Source organism: Neolamprologus brichardi, chromosome 9, assembly GCF_056152115.1.
Source record: "Neolamprologus brichardi isolate AB-2024 chromosome 9, ASM5615211v1, whole genome shotgun sequence".
In the NCBI taxonomy this organism is placed as follows: domain Eukaryota; kingdom Metazoa; phylum Chordata; class Actinopteri; order Cichliformes; family Cichlidae; genus Neolamprologus; species Neolamprologus brichardi.
In genome coordinates, this window is record NC_142112.1 from 40,527,686 (window position 1) to 40,550,299 (window position 22,614).

Below are 22,614 nucleotides of genomic sequence, written 5' to 3' on the forward strand. Positions count from 1 at the left end.
TTTCTTTCACACTTCACCTTTAAAAGTGAAGCCATGTGGTTCCTGGAAGGAAAAACACGACTTTTTCAAGTCTTTTCCTGTTTTTATGAGAAATGTACGACTTTAATGTGAAACATTCAGAGTTTTTTCTCTTGTTGTGTTTGTTGGAAGCTGCTTCCTGTTGGCTTCAGCTGTTTGGAGTTTCCATTTTCTAAACTTCTACATTCTGAACCTTCTTCAGCTCTGAACAGATGATGAAACACTGAATGATTTCAAGCACTTTGTCTAATAAACTTACATCTTTCATTCTTTATACAGATTGGAGAGCTGTTATTTGTCAGAGATCAGCTGTGATTATCTGGCAGCAGCACTGAAGTCCAACCCCTCCCATCTGAGACATCTGGACCTGAGCTGGAACAACCTGGATGATCCAGGAGTGAAGCATCTGTGTGGTTTCCTGGAGAGTCCAGGATGTAAACTTGAAACTCTGAGGTCAGTCAGCATGTTTTAGTTGTGCTGAGATGAATATGATGTGAAAGTTGTGCTGACACTAAACTGCAGACATCAGGCTGATATTATACTGATCCACACTGAGGATCTTCATGGTAAAGTCTGTTTTCTTCTTCTCTGGTTTAGTCCATTGACTGCAGCAGAACAATGTTCACATTTCAAACAGTGAGACTCAACGTATGGCCCGCGGCCCACACGCGGCCTGCCCACCTTTCCTGATTCAGAGAGAGGGGACCCTGATTAACTGTGTAGCTTCTTCCTCACAGTTCTAAGTATCAGACACAACAATGAATAATCCACAGCTGACTGTCTTTAGCAGGTCAAAGGTCACGGCACACAGCAGACAGTCAGAAATATTCTAACTCTGATCATTGATCAGTTGTGACACTGTGAGACTTGATCAGAGGTGTGATCATCACAGCAGAGGCCTTTGTGTCAAAGTCACTGAGGATCAAACAGAAACACATGAAGCAGATTTTCCTCTTCTGGCTTTTTATAGCAGATAACCTTCAAAATCTTCTGCAGTCGATCAAATACTGAAGCAAACCATGAATCAACATGTGAACATGAGCTGATGCTGCTGAAGTGAAGCAAAGTTACAGAGGTTTGATTACAGACACAGCTGAGAGTTTGTAATCTGTCATCATTTTAAAAAGTTTCCATGGAACAGCAGAAATGAGGCTTTACTGTCAGAGGCCGACAGCACTGAACACAACAGCAGACTGGTGGCTAATAAACAGTGAATGATGCAGAAACAGATGTTTGAAGCTGTTCTTGGAGTACACTGAGAGAGAGAGAGCTGTGCAGGCAGGAACAGCCAAAGTCAGAGAGAATTCATGAGCATATTTATCAAACGTGAAGCAGAGTTTGGATCTTCTTTTGCTGCTGCTTCACTCAGTTTTGGTTGGAGACAGATGAAACCTGCAGCTTCAGGATCTGTGAGCTGTCCACTTTCAGCCCCGACGGCGTGTCCGTGTACGTGCCGTCGAGTGAACGATCCACGCTCTGTGTTTCCATCTTTGTGTGTTTAGCTGCTCTCATTTACTGTTTTAGCTGTTTGCTGCTTGTTATGGCTTTTGGTCAAAAGTCAGTAGTTAGTGCATAGTCTGATTAAGTTACATAAGCAAAGTGATAAATAAGTTCAAAGTTAAGAAATATTATAAGTAATTCATGCTAAAAACAGCTACAATGTCTGGGTTCGAATTTTAATCAGAGTGAGACCTCGTTACCACAAGCGATCTTTGTATTGTATGTGCAGAAATGGGAGCGAGTGAGCGCTCTGATCATTCGCATATCTTTGTTAATACTTCCGAAGCACTTTTCACAGCATTAACGGAGAAAATACGTCAGAGTGAACGAGTTCATGTACACGCTAAGAGTGCCCTACACGCTTGTACCTTGGGAAACGTTCGTCTTTGTGAGTATTAATGTGTTCAGAAACAACTTTTATATGTGTTTACCTGGAGTGAACTGCGATGCTAATGTAACGCACGTGTTAAGCTAGGCTAATCATTAAGTTTGTCATTAAGATGTGTAGTAGCTAGCAATTTATTTTCACTTTCTGTATATTTCAGTTACAAATAAGAAATAGCAAGGAGAAGCCTTGAGAGAGGAAAGGCTTAAAAAGATCCTCATTAAAATCAAGAAAAGCAAGCCTTGTGTGGAGATCTCGTCTATTTTGTTCGCTGGGTGTCGAGCTTCACATGGTCACGTGTCGTGAGGGCAGCACAGTGCTTGTTGAAATAGTTTGTGAGCTTTAAGCTGAGATTCTGGCAAAATACATTTATATTAAACATCGATTCAGGATTGAATGAATCAACATCGTTTTATTCAAATTAAAACCATTTAAATGGGAACATGAATTTTTTACAGCCGCCTCTAATGCTGGGTAATGTCAGCTGGTCCATGTGCAGCTGGCTGTGAGGCTCAGGGAGCGTCTACAAAGTGCAACACTGAAAGAACATCATCCATAAATATTGAGTAATAACTGGACTCTCATACAGCGAGACTCAAATGCCTTTAAACATCAGCTTATCCTGCTGATCCAAGTCCAACACTGAGTTTGTAAAAACATGTTTGTCAATCATTTTGTTTGTTTCTGAGGAAAATGATTCAATAACTTGCTGCTAATACACAACATTTCATCATATTTCCTCATAACCCTCTTTTGTCTGACCATTTGATCCCATTTGAATTTGCAATAAAGGATCCACAGAGTTTGGTGACAATAATGACAGTAGATGTTTGTGTGATGGAAGCAAATGAGTGTGTGATGTTCTTTCAGTGTTGCACTTTGTAGACGCTCCCTGAGCACTGGTCTCACAGCCAGCTGCACATAGAGACCAGTGTTGTTAGTCCAGGTCAGAAGATGACTTGTTGGAATGAAAATGAGCTTGTAGTTTGTCTGCTTTAATAATGTGACTGGAAAAAGGTGTTGGACTTCAAATATGTCCATTTCTTTCACACTTCACCTTTAAAAGTGAAGCCATGTGGTTCCTGGAAGGAAAAACACGACTTTTTCAAGTCTTGATGCTCAATCATCCAGGTAAATAACTCTCCAAAAGTTGATTCTGTTCATCTGGACGTAGCGTTTTGTGGGAGAAACGTTTCGTCATCATCAGGTGACTTCTTCAGTCTCAGCTGACTGCAGGTTTCAATCTTATAAACAGGACATTTGCATAATGACTGAAACCAGCAGCACTGAAGGAACAATGGGCTGGAGGTCAGTTCCTTAATCTTAATTATGCAAATTCTCATGACCACTGATCAATAACCACTGATCAATAACCATGAGTACCATTCACAGAGTTGGGGAATGGCTGCAATCACAGCATGTAAGATGGTGACAGATGTTCCCTTAGGCCCCTCCTCCATTCAGAGATGGTCTTTCCATTTTCACGTAAATGGCCTCCTTGACTCCGCCCTCAAACCAGCGTTCCTCCCTGTCCAGGATGTTACATCCTCATCATTGAAAGAGTGTCCACTGGCCTGTAGGTGTGAACAGACTGCAGAGTCCTGGCCTGACGAGGAGGCTCTTCTGTGTTGTAGCCAGAGGTTGTTTGGTTTCCTCGATGTATAAATCCTGACAATCCTCCTGCACTTAACAGCTACACTATGTTACTCTGTTTGTGTCTGATCCTGATCCTTGGGGTGGACCAGTTTTTGGCGCAGCGTGTTTTGGGGTTTAAAAGCCACAGAGACGCGGTGTTTAGAAAAATGTGTCTCAGCTGCTCCGATACTCCTGACACGTACGGGATCACTACAGGTTTTCTCTTGGGCAGCGGTTGTTCTTCTCTCCTGGATCAGCTGGAGCTTTCTTTAGGAGCCTTTCCAGCTTTGACAAAAGTCCAGCTGGGATAACCACATTGACTCAGGACCTTCTTGATGTTCTTCTGCCTCCCTGGCTGCTGTGTCAGTGGGGATGGTGTTCGCTCTGTGTTGTAGCGTCAAACACCCAGTTTGTGCTCCAGTGGATGATGAGAGTCAAACCTTAGATACTGATCCGTATGTGTAGGTTTACGGTACACGTCAGCTTTTAGATGTCCCCCATTACTGATGGAGATCTCACAGTCTAAGAAGGCTAACCTGCCACTGTTCATATCCTCCCTGGTGAATCTGATGTGTCGGTCCACCGAGTTAATGTGATCTGTGAAATGTGGAACGTCCTGAGATTTGATTTTCACCCAGGTGTCATCCACATACCTGAACCAATGGCTTGGTGGTGTTCCAGGGTAGGAGAGCAAAGCCCTCTTTTCCACTTCTTCCATGTACAAATTGGGTGAAACTGGGAGCCCATGACACACCCATGTTTCTGCCTGTAGAACTGACCCTTGTATGTGAAGTAGGTGGAATGAAGACACAGTTCAAACACACTTGGTGGATGCTGAGAGTGGTCCTGTTGCTGAGGTTGGGGTCATCCTGTAATCTCTTACGAACTACCTCCAACGCTTCTGTGACTGGGATGCAAGTGAAGAGAGATGTAACGTCGTACGAGACCATGGTTTCATCTGCCTCCATCATGACATCTCTCACCTTCTCAACAAAATCCAGGATGTTCTGGATGTGGTGTTCAGAGCTACCAGCAGGTTGAGGATCGAAGCCAGAAACTTGGAGATGTTATAGGTGACAGTTGATCATGCAGACAATCGGTCTTAAAGGTGCTCCCTGTTTATCTATTTTCAGTAAACCATAGAGACTTGGTGTAGACTCCCCTGGGTACAGCCTGTGGTATGAGGTCCGGTCAACAGCCTTGTCCTGTTCTAACTGCTTCAGACAGTCTATCCTTCCTGTAGCCACTTCCTGGGTCTCGTTTCAGGGGCTCATAAGTGTTTTCATCACTGAGTAGTGACAAAATCTTCTCATGATAGTCTTTCTGGTTTAGCAATACTGTGCACCGACCCTTGTCTGCCGGAAGGATGATAATGTTGTTGTCATCACTAAGTGATGTGAGTGCCTTCCTCTCCTCCATGGTGATGTTGGATGGTGGAGGATTTGTATTGCTGAGACAGGCCGACACTTTCGTCCGTAGTTGCTCTGCTTCCAATGATCAATGTTCATGAGAATTTGCATAATTAAGATTAAAGAACTGACCTCCCAGCCCATTGTTCCTTCAGTGGGCTGGTTTCAGTCATTGTGCAAATGTCCTGTTTATAAGATTGAAACCTGCAGTCAGCTGAGACTGAAGACGTCACCTGATGATGACGAAACGTTTCTCCCACAAAACGCTACGTCCAGATGAACAGAATCAACTTTTGGAGACTTTTTCAAGTCTTTGTCCTGTTTTTATGAGAAATGTACGACTTTAATGTGAAACATTCAGAGTTTTTTCTCTTGTTGTGTTTGTTTGAAGCTGCTTCCTGTTGGCTTCAGCTGTTTGGAGTTTCCATTTTCTAAACTTCTACATTCTGAACCTTCTTCAGCTCTGAACAGATGATGAAACACTGAATGATTTCAAGCTCTTTGTCTAATAAACTTACATCTTTCATTCTTTATACAGATTGAAGCGCTGTGGTTTGTCAGAGATCAGCTGTGATTATCTGGCAGCAGCACTGAAGTCCAACCCCTCCCATCTGAGAGAGCTGGACCTGAGCTGGAACGACAAGCTGCCGGATCCAGGAGTGAAGCATCTGTGTGGTTTCCTGAAGAGTCCAGGATGTAAACTTGAAACTCTGAGGTCAGTCAGCATGTTTTAGTTGTGCTGAGATGAATATGATGTGAAAGTTGTGCTGACACTAAACTGCAGACATCAGGCTGATATTATACTGATCCACACTGAGGATCTTCATGGTAAAGTCTGTTTTCTTCTTCTCTGGTTTAGTCCATTGACTGCAGCAGAACAATGTTCACATTTCAAACCTTCAAAGAAAAAGAAAAATCCTCCACTGGATGATTCACTGTGAAACTCTCCAACTCTTCATTCCACCTTAAAGTCTGTGTGACACTGAAATCCAAAGCAAAATGTGCGTTTGCTTTACAGACAGCAGTCCAACACAAACATACACACATCATCCAAAACACAGTCCAACATCCAAATCTCCTCCACTGCCAGCATGAATGATGGGAAAGAGAAGGAGGAACACTCTGACATTCAGGGTTAGGATGAGTTTCATGAAGCAGACTGTGAAGATCAAAGCTGCATTAGAAAGCTTACATGAATGAATGAGTGGACAGAAGTGGACACAGATCATCTGAAGCACTTCAAAGGCTTTAAATCAGCACATTTCTCTTTATTCTTTATCAACTCTGTTAGTTTCTCTCAGTTTTCTGTGGAATGAAGCTAACAGCAGGCTAATAAGATGCTGACCAATAGGTTTCTATTAAAGGTTGTAATTTGTATATGAAAAAGTGCTTTGGCTCAGCAGGGATCAGCTTACAGGTAGAATACAGCTGCTGGATGGGATTAGCATGTCATAGCTATCTACCAAACTGCTAACTGGGGGATTTCAGGCCATCTATGGGTCATTTTTGCTAACTGTTTATTCAGCTTAGGCTCACAGGGCTGCAGCCTGTGCCCTAGCTGTCATAGGGCAAGAGGCGTGGTCCACCTGCACAGGTGAGCAGTCCATCACAGGGCCAACAGAGAGAGACAGAGAAGCACTCTCTCACATCCACACCTACAGCCAATTTAGAAGCACCAATGAACCTAAGCAGCATTTCATTGGACTGTGGGAGAACATCCAACCTCCACAGAAAGGCCAACAAGCTTCAACCTACAACCTTCTTGCTTTAAGGCACTAGTGCGAACCACTTTCCCCATTTCAGCCCAAATCCTGCATCTTCCTGTTTCTGACTCCAGGCCAGCTCCACTAACACTTTCTCATCAGACACTGCCACCTAGTGGAGGAAGTCTTAGTTCCATTTGAAGCTTCAGATTCCAGTTAGTTCCTTTACAAAGAGGTGGAGGTGGTGGGGCCACAGCACCATCATCACTGAGTGCCATAGGACACTTAACCTTTGTTTCCATATGCTGGGAACTTCCTGTTGTTCCAAGGAGGACTGGAAAATGTGTGAAAATCTCCCAGTCAGTTCCTCACAGCACACTTCAATCATTTCCCTCCCACAGCATCAGGACCAGGGCTTTTTCTCTCTTTGGTCCCACTAAGAGATTTCCACACAAACACCTCATCAGTGGGACTCTCAGAGCTACCAGCCCTTTGCTACAATCACAAAGCTCTTCATTGAAATCAATGATATCAAAGCTGGAATCAAATGAGTCCAAGTCTTCTGCTGATTCAGCATCACATTCATCTTTGCTCCTTGTTCTGCATCCCCACCATGGACTTCATTCCTTTCCAAGCCAGCCTTGAGTGTCCTTTATTCAGCTCATCCTCTGCTTTACTTTTACACCTGATTTTAGCTGCTTTATCTCTCTTTCAACAAGTTTCTGTGCCTCAATCTTTTTCTTCTCTCCCTCATAACAAGACAGCTTCTTCTGCCTGAGAACATGTTGGAGTGATTTACTAATCCAGGGCTGCTTATTGGGGAAAATACTTCCTGTTTCCAAAGTAATCCCCATTTTTCCCAGAAAGAAATGTCAGTAGAAATCGATGATCTAAGTGAGAACATGAGCCTTTAAAAAGTCCCAGTGGGTGCAGTCAAAGCAGTCCCTCAGTCCCAGTACAGAGTCTTTGGTCCAGACTGGAACACCTGTGTGCCCAGTTTGAGCTCTCTTCAGTGCTGTGACCTGACAGACCCAGAGGGGCCATCACATCACATTTAGAAGCTCCCCTAATGGAGCCACAACACATGTCCAATACTTAGTCTGTCTTGTTGGACCAACTGGAAGAAATGATTCAAGGACTTAGTCACAGAACAGAGATTCAAATCTCCAAAATCCAACTGGCTGCATCAGGACATATAGTCTGAAACTCTGCACAGTTTCCTGTTTGAAGCTGCTTCCTGTTGGCTTCAGCTGTTTGGAGTTTCCATTTTCTAAACTTCTACATTCTGAACCTTCTTCAGCTCTGAACAGATGATGAAACACTGAATGATTTCAAGCACTTTGTCTAATAAACTTACATCTTTCATTCTTTATACAGATTGGAGCTCTGTGATTTGTCAGAGATCAGCTGTGATTATCTGGCAGCAGCGCTGAAGTCCAACCCCTCCCATCTGAGAGAGCTGAACCTACACCTTAACAACCTGTGGCATTCAGATTTGGAGCAGCTGTCTGATCTTAAGAACAGTCCAGACTACAGACTGGAGACTCTGGAGTAAGTAGAGTGATGGAGTGAGTGGGTGGTGCTGTCAGCAGTATTGTACTAAACACAGTCAGTATGAAACAAAGATCCAGTGTTTCCTGTAAAGCTGCAGCTTCTCAGTGAAGCTGTGAGAGGAGAACGGTGACAGGCTTCAGGATTGGACACAAACACTTCCTGTTTCTCACCTTCATGGTCACCATAGTAACGGCTGACACGCTCTGATCAAACGCTGTCAACAGCCAATCAGCTCTCTGAACAAAGCAGCACGCAGACCAATGACTGCATTGATTTCCAAGTTTAAAGCAGTGAAGAACACAGTCTGTAGGTGAGGAAGAATTTAGTGAGAGCAGATGTTTGGATGGAATTCCTCCAGTTAACAGCTGGAACGTCCATCTGGATTGTTGGGCTTGTTGTTGGGGTTCCTACAGAGCTCAGCGTGGACACACCAAGGTTCTTCTAACGAATGAAAGTCCAAACTCAAACTAGGAGGGAAAAACATTTCCATCACCTTCAATAAAAATCCAAAGATTAGAGAAAGTGAAGCAACAATGAGTCCTAGTCCAGTCCCAGCACTGAAGTCCCTGCTGCTCTTTATACTGGATGTGCTGCATCACTGACTGACAGCTGATGAAGAGTCTCTGGAAACACTCGTTTATCTCCTCTGCTCTTCCTCCTTCTCTCTGCAGGTGGAGCTGATGATGGTAAACAGGACGGTGTGTGTGCTGAGAGAGGAGCAGCTGTGTCCTGATGATCCAGAGAGGTTGAAGCAGCAGCAGCTTGTGTGTAGAGACGCTCTGACTGGGCCATGTTACTGGGAGGTGGAGAGGAGAGCTTCATCCAGCAGTGACTGACAGAGGAATGAAGTGCAGATGACTGTCAGTGCTGCAGAGTGTCGGATTATAATATTACTTTATGCCATGTTAGACCCCTAATTAAAGATTGTGAATTATTATGTAGTTTTAGTTTGCATTATTCTCCTGAATTAGAAGAAGGTGATAACTATTACATTTGGTAAACTGATCTGCATTACATTAGACTGCTGATTTATTGTGAATGAATGATATTGTTTTATGATGCATTATACTGCTGAGTTATAAGAAATACTGTTTGCAGTATCTGCTGTGGTTGCTGTGCTGCACGTCTTCATTTAGATAACAGACATCTAGTGGTTCAGAGGGAGAACTGCAGGAGGTGGAGCTGTGTTTCAGCATGGAAAACTTGTTTTATTCTTATTTTTTAGGCGCAGAAACAAATATGACAGGTTTCATTGTAAGACACAAAAGGTCAAATCAGTTAGCAGAGGGAACATTGATTACCCAGCAATGTAAGAATAGAAACATAATAGTGAATATGGACGTGTATACAGATGGAAGCAAACAAACAGGATGTAACACTAAATTAAAGCCATAAATGGGAAGAAAACAAACCCAGGCGGAGATATATTTGATCTCAGGTATCCAAATCAGATGCTTTAGAGTATTAGAGAGTTTTGGGGGTTTGTTTTCTTGATGTCATTTCTTCTATAATTTGAATTCCTTGAATAAAACACCAAACTTAGGGGATGGTTTTGTAATCCTACTTTTGTGTATGAAAGATTTGACTAAACATAAAACAATCTTCCCACTCAGTCGTCATTCTTATCTTGTGAAATCAAACCAAATGTTCTGTTGTCTCTAAATCAGGGATTGATGAAATCTTTGCTTTCATCCATTTATGAACATGTTCTCATTCATATTAAATCGTAGTCTAAGTAATTCATTATCTTCTAATGTGTTTCTGTTGTTTTGGGGGAAGTTTGAAGTCCATTGTTCTATCTGTTAATGAAACTTTACGAAGTTTATGCAGGATGTGGTTCCTATTTTGTCTTCAGGGGAATCATTTCTCTGTAAAACCTCTTCTTATCAAACTCTTGTTGCATTTCTTTGTTTGTTGTTCTCTCAGTCAAATTGATCGAGTGTTAATATGATAAGATACATGTTTAATGCAGAAAGTTGGAATTACAAGTTGGTCAAAAAGGTTTAAACTAAGGTTTCATCGAAGCCTTAAGTTTAATGGTCAAAGAAATGTCAAGGTTTGATGAAGGTTAAGAAGAAAAAGGTTTGAAAGGTTCAAATAAGGTCAGGATAGATCAGGTTTTCTTCCAGTTAACGAGGACCTTCTACCACAGCTCACATTTGTTGTTGTTGTTCCTTCAGTTGCCAGCAGGGCGTCAGCTTCAAGCAGGCCATCACTAGTAAAGAGTCTGAGAAGACTGAGTTGCCATTTACACACACAGTAGTTCGATTAGCCTACAGCAGAGATTCAAGTAGTGATTTAAGAAGACACTAAGCAAGTGGTGCAGCAAACAGCAGCCAGCTGGAGGACGGGCAGCACGTGTGATTCTCCCTGGTTTGTTTTAGAGGAATGCTAACATTTTCAAATAGATTGGTTCGGATTTGGCTTTGCTTTTCATGTTAACGAGGCCAGGTGCTATATTAGTGGGCCAGTGGGCCATGCCTGAGCTCACACCTGACAGAAATGAGGCCTTGCATAGGTGCTTATGGTCAACTGAATTGCTGTGTTTACGAGAACGTACGGTTCTGGTAAACCGAGACTATCTCTCCACACCGTTACATATTCCATATGTACGGGGTACGACCCCCCTTGGTCGTGGCGTGTGGATATTTCTTTAAGACACTCCGGCACGCCCGGCTACACCCCATAGCTCACGTATAAAACAGCTGTGCAGACATGACACCGGTGATAGTTTGATCGTAACGCGTTTCCGAGGGGCCTGACGGTGGAGAGATAGTCTCTCACTAAGAGAACCAAGGTTACACCGTAACCGTACGTTCTCTAGCATATTGAGACTCTCTCTCCACACCGTTACATATTTAATATGTACGGGGTAACTCTGTAAGACACCCCGCGAGGAGACAGTGCAACCGAACCGCAGAGAGTGAATGACCAATATACTATTTACAAATATACATATAAACATCCCACCCCGGTCAGGGCCGAGCCAGATGCGAAGGCCAAGCCGGGGGAAGGAGGCACAGTCCGCAAGGCGCAAGAGTGGCCCGAGCTGGTCCGGCAACAACCGGCCGCACCCGGGCAGCCCGCAGAAGCTGGGAAGGCTAGGGCACCCAGCACTCGGTCCCCGAAGGACGGGCTGGACCCCACATTCAAGTGGTAAAACCGCGTAAAGGTGGTGGCCGAGGACCACGTAGCTGCTGCACAGATAGTGGAGAGGGAGGCGCCCCTCCACAAGGCCCAAGAAGTAGCCACGCCACATGTGGAATGGGCTGGTACGCCCGAGGGGAGAGGGACACCGGCCGAGGCGTAAGCAGGACAACTGGGGCCTGGACAAGGACCTGCCGAGCAACCCGGGATGGAACGAGACGAACAGTTGGTCCGTGGAACGAAATGCCTGAGTACGAGCAAACTATAGCGCCAGCGCACGAATGGGGCACAGGGCCCGGAGACGCTGCACCTCCTCCTGATCCAGACCGCCAGTGGGAGCTGATTGTAGCTCAATCAACCCCAAGGACCACCCCTTGACCGTCCGGCAGCCATCTGCAGCAGTAACGATGGACCGACAGCGCCTGCAGCTCGCTAATCCGTCTAGCAGATGTTACAGCAAGGAGAAAAGCGGTCCCGCCACAAGGCCCAAGAAGTAGCCACATGTGGAATGGGCTGGTACGCCCGAGGGGAGAGGGACACCGGCCGAGGCGTAAGCAGGACTACCTTCTCGATTCCTTGCATTGGCTTCCCATTGAATTTAGGGTTTGTTTTAAAGTCCTTTTATTGGTTTTTAAATCATTAAATGGTCTGGCTCCTGTCTACTTATCTGACTTGCTGAAGCCACATGTTCCCCCTCGCTCGCTATGTTGTGCCATGCGCTTGTGAAGTGTTTGGCCACGCATGGCACAACACAGAAGAGCCACCTCCACAGGACAAGACTCAGCTGTCCATCTGCATCTAAAGGTCAAAGGTCACTCTTTGAGGATGCCAATGTTCACATGTTGGACAGAGAGGACAGATGGTTTGAAAGAGGAGTGAAAGAAGCATCTATGTCCACTGTGAGCGACCATCTTTGAACAGAGGCGGTGGTTTACGACACCAACTCTCTGCATCTATAATCCAGTTTTGAGTTCCCTCCCCAGACGCCTTAACGCCCACTCACACCCTGGGCCATCTGACCTCAGGAAATCACATGATAAGGTGGGGCCAGGTTTCACAATGAGCTCACCTGAAACTCTGGCTGATTGGGACCCACACCCAGTTTCACACCTTGGCTCAGGCGATTAGAGGATCATCAGGGGGTCCTTTTGTCCCTCTGTGGGGGGAAACTCCCACTAGGTTTATATCTGGGACTCTCCACCATTTGACCTTCGAACTGAAGAAGCTTCTCGGATGAAGGTGAAACGTCTTCAAGCAACTTAAAGAAGTCCAGACACGTTTCTTTGCAAGCTCCTTTGACTACGATGACCTGGATGACTGAGAACCTTCACAGACAAACTGTTCTAGCTGTTTGGTGGTTGTTGAAGTTTTGAGGTTTCACCTGAGATTCTGGCATTTCGGGCAAAATAAAATTATATTAAAAAATCGATTCAGGATTTTAATGAATCGATTTCACGTTATCCAAGCCAGAATCGGTTTTAATCGATAAATCGATTATAAAAACCCAGCCCTAGTACATCGTGAGGATGTGTGCAGCGTGACGAGGCGTGCAGCGTGAGGAGGCGTGCAGCGTGAGGAGGCGTACAGCGTGAGGAGGCGTGCAGCGTGAGGAGGCGTGCAGCGTGAGGAGGCGTGCAGCGTGAGGAGGCGTACAGCGTGAGGAGGCGTGCAGCGTGACGAGGCGTGCAGCGTGAGGAGGCGTGCAGCGTGAGGAGGCGTGCAGCGTGACGAGGCGCGCAGCGTGAGGAGGCGCAGTCTTGCATGTCTCTAATTTTAGTTTGCTTTGTTTCACAAGTTTACATGAAGTATTTGTGACAGTTTGATGGAGACGGAGGAGACTTCCTCCTCCTCGCTCTGTCTCTGTCACAAGGCCAGCTGCTGTCTTATACACGTTTACATAAAGCTGTTATATAAGCAGCTGGCGGGGCAATCGAGCTATAGTATGAATGAGGAGAGAGAGAAACAAAGAGGAGAACATTCACTCGCCTCCTTTCTGCAGTAACCTGGTTTCCTCAGAGCACCACTGACCTGCTTCCTGCTCTGTGTCCACGTCTCACCTCGTTTCAGCTCTCAGTGACACAGGTGACCATGGTGACATCACAGGGCTTCCACAGCCAGGTGTGCTCCTGCTTTCACTCACCTGGGACTAACCTGCACCCTCTGATTCATCCCGTTTAAAGCAGATGTGTCACAAAGGGGCCAGAAACCTGCTGCAGTTACAGCAACTCTCCTCTGTGTATGTGTGTGGTTTGGTTTTTGTGCAGAAACGGGACTCTACCTGAGTCCGTCCCTCCACACACCTGATCCTGACGTCCTCGTTTGTTGTTGCTGTTTCAGGCATTGGCACCCTTCAGTCTTTGCAGGATGGCTGAGTCCCTTCAGTCCCTGACAGTAAACTTCAGGAACTCCAGTGAGATTTGTATCTTTGCAGTTCTGCATGCAGGAGCAGCCACACAGCTCCTCCTGCAGTGGAAGTGCTGCTCTGCACTTCGGTGCGTGATGTAGTGACCACTCGACCTCTGACAGGCTCCCAGCACAGGGAGAAACCAGCTGAGCGTCTGTGGCTTTAACACGCTCGTCCGTAACGAGCTTCGATCAGCTCTGAGCGTGTGAGCTGACTCTGACAGCTGAGGTTTCTGTCTCACAGACGCCACAGAAACAGCTCGCCGGTTTAAACGTCCTGCTGATGCCTCACACACGAGTCCTTAAATCACTGGGAGCTGAAGCAGCAGGTGTCAGGAGGATCTGGGCTTTCAGCGCTTCGGCTTCATGAAATGTGGAAAATGATGAAAACTTTAATTTTTCTATTTGTGTCTCAGACAGAGATCGCCTCAGCTCTTATTGTGAAAGTGTGAACGTCTGTGTGTGACGTGAGGGATCAACACTGGGACTGAAAGTCCTGTGTGTGTGTGTGTTCCTGTCTAGCTATCCTTGTGAGGACCGGGTTGGTACTTGTGCACAGGTATAGTAGAGGACACACAACCCGGTCCTCACAAGTTTAAAGGCCCTTTTGAGGCTCAAAATGTGGTTTCAGTGTCAGGGTTACAACTAGGTTATGGTCAGGTTTAGGGGAGGGGTTAGGCATTCATTTTTGCGTGTGGCCGTCTCGTGTCATCCGTGTGTTGATGATGATGTGCTGTAACATTAGATGACCGCGGCACGCTTGGAGCGTTCTCTCTCCTTCTCGTTTCTCCTTCTGCCCACAGGTGAGCTCGCTGCAGCAGCAGCAGCTTATGAAAGCAGGTGTGTGCGTGGAGCTCAGGGGCGGAGCTTTACCCACTCAGGGAGACGTGAGGTCACTGTGGAGCAGACGGCGTTTGCCGAGCTGAGAGCATCAGGTACGAGTCCTGACCTGCTCTGTGCTGGACTCCACAGCTGAACCCGACGGTGCAGCTGAGAGGTTGTAGTTGAGTGATGACCTCACGCTGGTCTGCGGCTGTGATGAGTCACAGGCCGCAGTATGGTCTCGGGGTGGGGGTTCGTCTACGCTCACGACCACGAGCTCTGAGACAGTGACATCACAGAGACGAGGTCCTCTGTGCTGGGAGACGGCTCCGTGACCCAGGGCAGAGGTCACATGACAGGAAGTCTGAGCTTACCACGGCGCTCACAGAGTCCATCTTCATCATTCTGTGTCCAAAGCATCTGAGCATCATGTTACCCGTTTGTGTGAGTTACGCCTGTCGTTGTGTTGTGGTGTATAAATCAGGGGCAGGAGACAGCGCTGGATCTCTGAGTTCTTTACTGTCAATTTCTGCAACATCTGCAATATCTAGAAATGCAAACCTGTGAGCTGTGTGTGTTGTGCGTCTGCTCGGCCACCTCTCCTCCGGCCATGCTGGAAGCAGCTGTGTTTGACAGTTTTATCCACTCTACAATAATCGAACAAATTAAATGTTCAAAAATATCAACTTAAGCACTTCAAAGTCAACAAAAAGCTTAAAACAATTAAATAATATTTCAGTGAAAAAACAACAGCTCATGAGAACGATACACAAAATAATACAGAAACAAACAAACACAACTTATTAACCAGGATCCATGTTTTTGTCACAAACACTGAATCAGCTGATTCACTCTTTATGTTTCTGAGTTTTGTGATTATAGTTCTGGTTTCTGTTTCTGTGTCTTCACTGTGTCCCACGTCTCCTTACTTTGGACTCTGTATTTCCTGTTTTACTTTGACAGTCCTGTGTTACTGTTTCCTGTCTCGTGTGTGTAATTGGTCCCAGCTGTGTTTCCTTCCTGTCTCCCGTTCCCTGATTACTAAACTGCGTCCACGCCGCCGGCGCTCCTCTCCACAGCTGGATTCCAGGATTTCAGAGCATCCAGCTGTGGTGAGTGATGGAGACACTTTCTCTGCTCCCTCAGTAATCAGGACAGTTGATTGAACATCAGAGAACATAAAGGACTGTTTTTCACCTGCCCGTTCTGAAGCTGGACATTAAAGACTGCTGGCTTCAAGGACATTAATCCCAGTGTCAGCCAGCCAATAACAGCCTGTGTTTTTCAGCTCTTTAGGAGTCAGAAATGAGAAAGACACAGACTGCTAACCTCTCCCTGCAGGAAATAAGCTCCGCCTCTTCCTTTCCTGTATATGAGTGATTTGATTCTGACATGAGACACAATGAGTTTTCTGTTTATTGTGACTTAAAGCGAGCAGCAAAGACACTAAACTGTGTGTTTCCAGCTGAAGCTGCTTTTTGTGTTGCTCCCACAATACTGTCTAAAACAGTCAGTGAGGAAAACTCAGTTTCTGCTTCCAAGCTCATTGTGAGAGGGCACATTGTGTTCCTGCAAGTGCTGATTTTGTCTGCATCCCTGAGTTTAGTGAGCTGCCTCCAAGGACGTGTGAAACCCAGTGTGTTAAGGCTGCATCTCCCAGATGTTTCCACCTTTCCAGCACAGACGATAAATGTTCCCACAAAGGCTCAGAGACTGTTTTACTTTCTGAGTGTTGGCCTCAAGAGATTGCTCAGTGAGCACCTGAGTGTTTCTGGGACATCGGACACTAACTGGAACTTCAAGTCTGGTTCTGAAGCTGCACATGCAAAGACTGTTTCTGGTTGTAGAGACCTGGCTGTTCCAGGGATTGTAACCTCCCCAGGGCCTCCCCAGAGGCTGAGCTGCTGACCTCAGCTGACTCTGGAGCCTTGAAGGTAACTAAGTTTGCACCGCTCGGGTGAGTCAGCTGCAACAGCCTCCACAGAGAGCTCACGCAAGCTTACCCAGCCTGCTGAGGAGTTTATGCTGCTGCACCCCAAAAGGCATCCTGAGCTGGCTGACAGCCACCCACAGCTTCAGCTGCCTCAGCCAGGGGCCTCCACCCCTGCTGGCCCTGCATCTGCTCTGACTGGGGGCTCCGGAGAGCCGCGCCAGCCATCCATCTCTGCTGGGGCTCCTGTTTGAGAATGTAGGAGTGTAAACTTCAAATATCTGCTCGGTTTGTCAAGATATCACATATTTGCAAAAGTGCTCCAACGTTTTTGGAGACGTCTGTTACCCACCAGCTCGATAGCTGACCGGGAGGCCGACATTCATTCATATATATATATATATATATATATATATATATATATATATATATATATATATATATATACATACTGTGTATTTTTATGTCTTTTTGAATCTTCGACATCATTGGAAATGATTTCAGTGGCTGAAATAAATGAATTAACAGCCACAGAGGAGGCAGCTTTGTTGTGTGTTTGGTTACAGAGTCACTAAGAAACACACACAATCCCCCGGCCTGGGTTACCATGGAGACAGTCAAACTTTCATTCACTTCCTGTTTCCACTGTTAGTCTGACTTCACCGGTTGGTCCCAGAGTATCAGAGACTCGTCCTCAGACAGACGCACACAGGTGAGTCAGCACAGGTATTATAACCCTGCTGGTTTCTGATCTGATGAAACATCGTCTCATTATTATCACTGAGTCTTGTTTTTATTTGGGAGCTTTATTAACACCACATTTATCTGCATTTTATCTGTGGTCTTATGATAGATGATGGCAGCACAGTTTCACAGAAAGATGATACCATCAGTCAAATGTAAGAAAAAAGGAAATTATTGAAATGTTTATATTAAACATTAAAAAAGAGAAAAAGCTTTGTGTAAAATCTCTTCTTATTTAAAAACTAGCAGCTTTCATTGGTAGCAGGTGAGAAACACGTGGCTGTGTGAATAAAGGAGTTCAGCACATGTGCATCAGAGCACACAGCAGGGGTAACCTGGACATCTGTGAAGGTTATTAATGCACAACTATAGCTGCAGGTTTAAGAGCAGCGCATGCTGCAGTCAGAACTGTTACCCAATGAAAAGATCTGCAGCTTCATGAAGCAGCTGGAAGATCAAACAGTCCAACATTTACAAAGTGCTGTTAGAGGTCCAGCTGAAGCAGTACAGATGTGCTCCTGTCCCACATTCAGTCCAAATGAATGAGCTTTCAAAATGAGATTACTGAGAATATTTGAATTGTGACTCAGATGGCAGATCCAGGCTCTCAGCCTCCAGCTGAAACTTCCAGTCCTCCCCCAGCCAGAAGCTCTGATGCTGGGCTGAGAGACTTTGATCCTTCCCTGGATCCAGAAGTCCAGGAGGGAGAAGGAGAACAGGACCTCCTTCCTGATCTGGAGAGGCCTGAGGGAAAGAAAGATGGAGCAGACAGAGCTTTGAACAAACCTCCTGAGCTTCACCTCCACAAAGGTGCAGACACTGATGCACAGATTCACATGTGACACCTGCAGCGTCCAGCTTGTGCCGCTGACATTATCTCCACTGTGATACAAGCCTCATTCACTCGCTCACACACGTTCATACAATCACCTTTTCCTCACAGTCACACACATGAATGTAATGAGGGGAACTCGGGGTCACTGTCATTCCTCAGGATCCTTTGATATGCAGACTGGAGGCTCTGTGGATGAAACACCGACTGTCTGAAGCACTCTGAAGTGTTCATGATGGACTTCATCCTGATTAACACTACAATACTTGTTACAGGCCTTTTATATGGAATAATATTCTTTTCCATTAAAGCTCTGAACATTCTCACTCTTTCTGGACCAGGTGTGACAGGTGAAGGACACCGGCCAATAGGAGGACAGAACCTGAGAGCCATTAGTCACATGACTTCAGCTGCTGCTGCCTCACCAACCACTGGCCCCTCGGTGAGTCTAGAGTTCCAGCAGTGACCACAGGAAGTGCACACGTGTGATCTAAAGCTACATGTGGGCCTGTGACGATCAGTCACTGTGGTAGACGGGTTTGTGAGTCCCTGTGATGCTGGGAGTGTCCAGGACAGTCGCTCCTGATCGGGTCTCTCATGGAAAGCTGGTCCCAGGAATTCCTGGAAAATTCCTCCACAAAGAGAACTGGGAACATAAGTGCAGAGTGACAGAGGTGCTCAGCAACCCTGCTGTTATATGGGAATATAACCAGAATAGTCGGCAACCACTTGAGTTAAGTTAGCCAAAGAGACTCAGACTGACTTCATCATGTTGGCAACGTGTCTGCATTGATAAATTCCAGTTATTCACCAATCAGAGAATAATTCCAGTCATTCAGAGACAGATTGGGATTGTTTGGAGGATGTAATCGTTTCCTTCAGGGAGCGTGTTGGACGCTCAGTGTCCGGGTGATTAGCTGGCTGATGCAACTACTTAGAATCAGTTTGTGAATATGAAGAAAATCAGTGCAGTCACTGGACAAACTCTGATTCTTCCTAGTTTCACTCTTGTTTCAGTCCAGTGTGACTGAGGTGGTAAAAAATGATCTGACTTTTAGCCACACAGCTGTCTGCTAGAGAAAAAGCCTTTGTGCACAACTTTGTTAAAGGCAAACGGCACCATGTTCACTGCAGCTGCAGCAAACGCAGCAAAGAGTGAAAGTTGGACTGCCAATGTTGTGACTGTTTCATGAGAAAGAGCAGGAAAACAACCATCACACACCCAGACACAGTGCTGGGATTAGAATTAGACTTTAGAGCAAATGTAGGACAAAAGCTTTAATATGAAAGAGGAAAACCCAACAACAGCCAGAGCATGAAGCTCAAAACTGTACCAACCACCAAGAAAGCTGACAGGCCTGTGACACGTCAGAGACGCCGTTCAAATCATAAAGAAGTTGGTTTATTGACAACATGTAAAAAACCAAAAGAATCAACCTTCAGTTTAGAGCGAGTCGACCAATCAGGCACAGCAGCAGCTCTAGAATAAGCAACAGTTTTATGTATTACAAACAACCTTTCATATACACACATACATATGGCTCATATGCTGTTTAAAAAGGGCTCAAAGACCCAACAGATTACACAAAGTACAAAAATACTTTCATTCAGACAACAGTCAGCTGTGCACGAGACAGAGACTACAGTTAGTAACATGGACTCACTTTGTTTCAGACACGACACAAAGTAACACAAAGCCACAAAGAGCAGAAACATCAAAAAGGAGGCAGAGCAGCAGCAACTCTCCATGAGCTGTGAGGCTAACAGCCAGCCACACTTCCTGTGATGCACAATGAAAACAACATGAACCTGAAGGATGATAACAACAGAAAGAAGTCTAAGCTAACGTTACACAGCGCTCACACAGCGCTGACTGTACAGGCCTCACACAGCTACGACCTGCATCCACAACACCTGATTCTACTGAACACAAACAAGTTAATGATATGTGAGCAATCCAGGGAAGGCTTCCAGGAACGTGAGGATCCACAGACAGCTCTACAACAGCATCAGGCAGCAACAATGTTACTGATCACTGACTCTTTCATCCTTTTATACTCAATCAAAAAGTGCTGTGTTCACATTTGTTTCTGCTGAAATCCAGAGACTGAAAATGTTTTAAAGTTTGAATAAACTGACTGAACTTCTCACGAGTCCAACCGTGAGGAACACTTCCCCCCATGACACATCACAGGAGAACGTCTCAGTGGAGGGGGGGCAGTAGCTCAGTTTAGGCAGTCGCACTCAGAATCGATGCCTCCAGTCAGGGTCAAACGTGGTCCTCAGAAACCTGCAGATGTTTGGCTCTCGCTGGTCTCTGCGTCTGTAGACTGAGCTGATGTTTCTCCAGGTGTCTGGTAAAAGGACGACGCTGCTGTCCAATGAGGCGAGGAGAGAAGTAGCCAAACAGGCGAGAGCCGTGAAGGAGGAACGGCGGGCAGCTCTGGATGCCCGACATAAATACCTGATGAGCAGGCTGGCAGACGCCGGCAGCCTGGAGGAGGCGGCGGTGGAAGACGCCATCGTCTCTGATGACAGAGTAAGTTCAGAGACGTGATCCTTCCTCAGAGTTGAACCTTTGAGTCATTAATGTCTGATTCTTCCAGTTCAGTCTGATCCATGAATTCTTTGCTGCAAACGGATCCAAGAAGCTGATTTTCTTCTATCAGGATGTCAAACAGGTAACTTTGATCACATTTCAATGACGGACACATGAAGGTCTAACCGCTCTTCATAATCTGCTGTTTGTTGCACTTTGTATTCATATCTTTTAATATCTGCCTTTCTCCCAGAGTCTGTCCTCCCGTCAGTCTTCCTTTGTGGACGCATCAAACTCAGCTGTGGCTCAGAGGAAACTCTTCCTCACTACGGGGAACTCTGAGGTTGGCTTCAGCTTTTTATGCTTAGTTAATGTGAGAATCACAGAAAAATGCTGATATGAGTGGAAGGTTCTGCTGGGAAATTGGCAAAGAGCAGATTATTGAACAGCGAGGCAGACAGTTCGTTTCAGTGATGCCAGTTTATTAGAAACGAGGACTGTGGGGCTGCTGGAAGTCAGGACGGCCGTTCTCTGGATAAACCTGACAGCTGAGGTGGAGAGCAGGATTTATCCACAGACGGCTTCTTCCAAGCAAATGTCCTGAACACACCTGAGCTGAGTGTTACACAGAAACGTGTCTTAAAGCACGAGCCTGGATCAGACTCGAGGACTCAGAGCTGTGTGACGTCACATTGATCCACCTCTCTGGGTTTTTGTGTTCTGATGTATCTGATTTCTCTTTAAGCTCCAAACAATCCCGAGCCTACGATTCATCATTGTCCTGTTCAGAGACGATGAGCCTGAGCGTGTTTGTGTTTCCATGGATCAAACTGTGCTGCTTTGTTTGGTTAACGAGGTGATTAAAGTCTTTGAGCAAACACTGGATGACTGACAGCTGCAGGCTGAACATCAGGAGGTCGAGAGGCCGAAGTCTGAGGAGCTCAAAGCTCCACAAACACTTATTCACAGAAAAAAGGACTACAAACATGGAGGAGCAGCAACGTGAGCTAAAGGCTACATGCTAATAACATTTCCTGGATGTGGTTTGAACAGGATCATGAATGATGAAGGATTTAAAGTCAGTTCCAGCCTGAGTCGGTGCCGTGTTGGCAGCTCTGATATGCAGAAACGTTCAAACATGGGACAGGAATAAAAACACTCCTGTGACGTCAGAGTTTATGAATGATGACAAACTGTTGCTTGTTTTTAGAAACTTTGTTGATGCTTAAAATGATCAGGAAATAAAAGCTGAATAGATCCACTTCAAACAGGAGAAGCTTTCCAGTTTGCATCAGCTGGGAAACTCGCTCATATCCAGTGTTGGGCAAGTTACTTTCAAACAGTCATTAAACATTCGTTAAGTCATTAATTACAGTTACTAATTACTTCTTCAAAAAAGTAACTTAGTAACTGAGCTACAAGGTTGTAGATGTAATTAATTACTTGAAAAGTAACTATTGTGTTACTTTAAAAGTACCCTCTGGGCTCCAGGGTATCATCGGCCATTGTGAACTCCTTTTGTCAGGGTCCTGGGTCGCAGCGTTTTGTGTTTCCTTTTGGTTTCATCTTGTGTTTGGTGTTTATTCTGAGTTTGTATTCGTTCTTAGGGTTTGGTTCTTATGTTTAGTGCTTCTGTGTTTTCTCAGCCCTGCCTGTGTCTGTCCTCTGTGCTCTGTTCCTGTCCTTGTGTTGTAAAACAGTCTGTGTGTTTCCTGTTTTACTTTGAAGGTTTGTGTCTCGTCTTGTGGTCCAGCTGTGCTCCCCTCCTGTGTGTCGTCCCCTCATTACCTGGTGTGTATTTATAGTGTGTGTCTGCCTGTGTTGGCGTCGTCTGCATGACTCTGTGTGTCTCCGTGTCCATCGGTGTGTCTCCACGTATGTATCCATGTATTTACTTGTATCGGATACATAAAAAATCTTTCCGTATCGCACAGCACTACAGAAAGCTCTTTTCTAGGGTTGTATTAAACATCTGTAACTACCGTAACTCCTG

The 22,614-nt window shown here is 45.5% G+C and overlaps 1 protein-coding gene across 1 annotated transcript; it reads left to right on the top strand.

The window, feature by feature from the left end:
* The first annotated feature begins 17,176 nt into the window (after positions 1-17,176).
* LOC148101676 (uncharacterized) lies at positions 17,177-21,018 on the top strand. Its single transcript, XM_087846715.1, has 6 exons — positions 17,177-17,218; positions 17,841-18,060; positions 18,424-18,524; positions 20,433-20,621; positions 20,689-20,763; positions 20,875-21,018. Exons 2-6 carry the CDS (start codon positions 17,841-17,843, stop codon positions 21,016-21,018), a joined length of 729 nt encoding a protein of 242 aa, XP_087702841.1. The 5' UTR covers positions 17,177-17,218.
* The last annotated feature ends 1,596 nt before the right edge of the window (positions 21,019-22,614 follow it).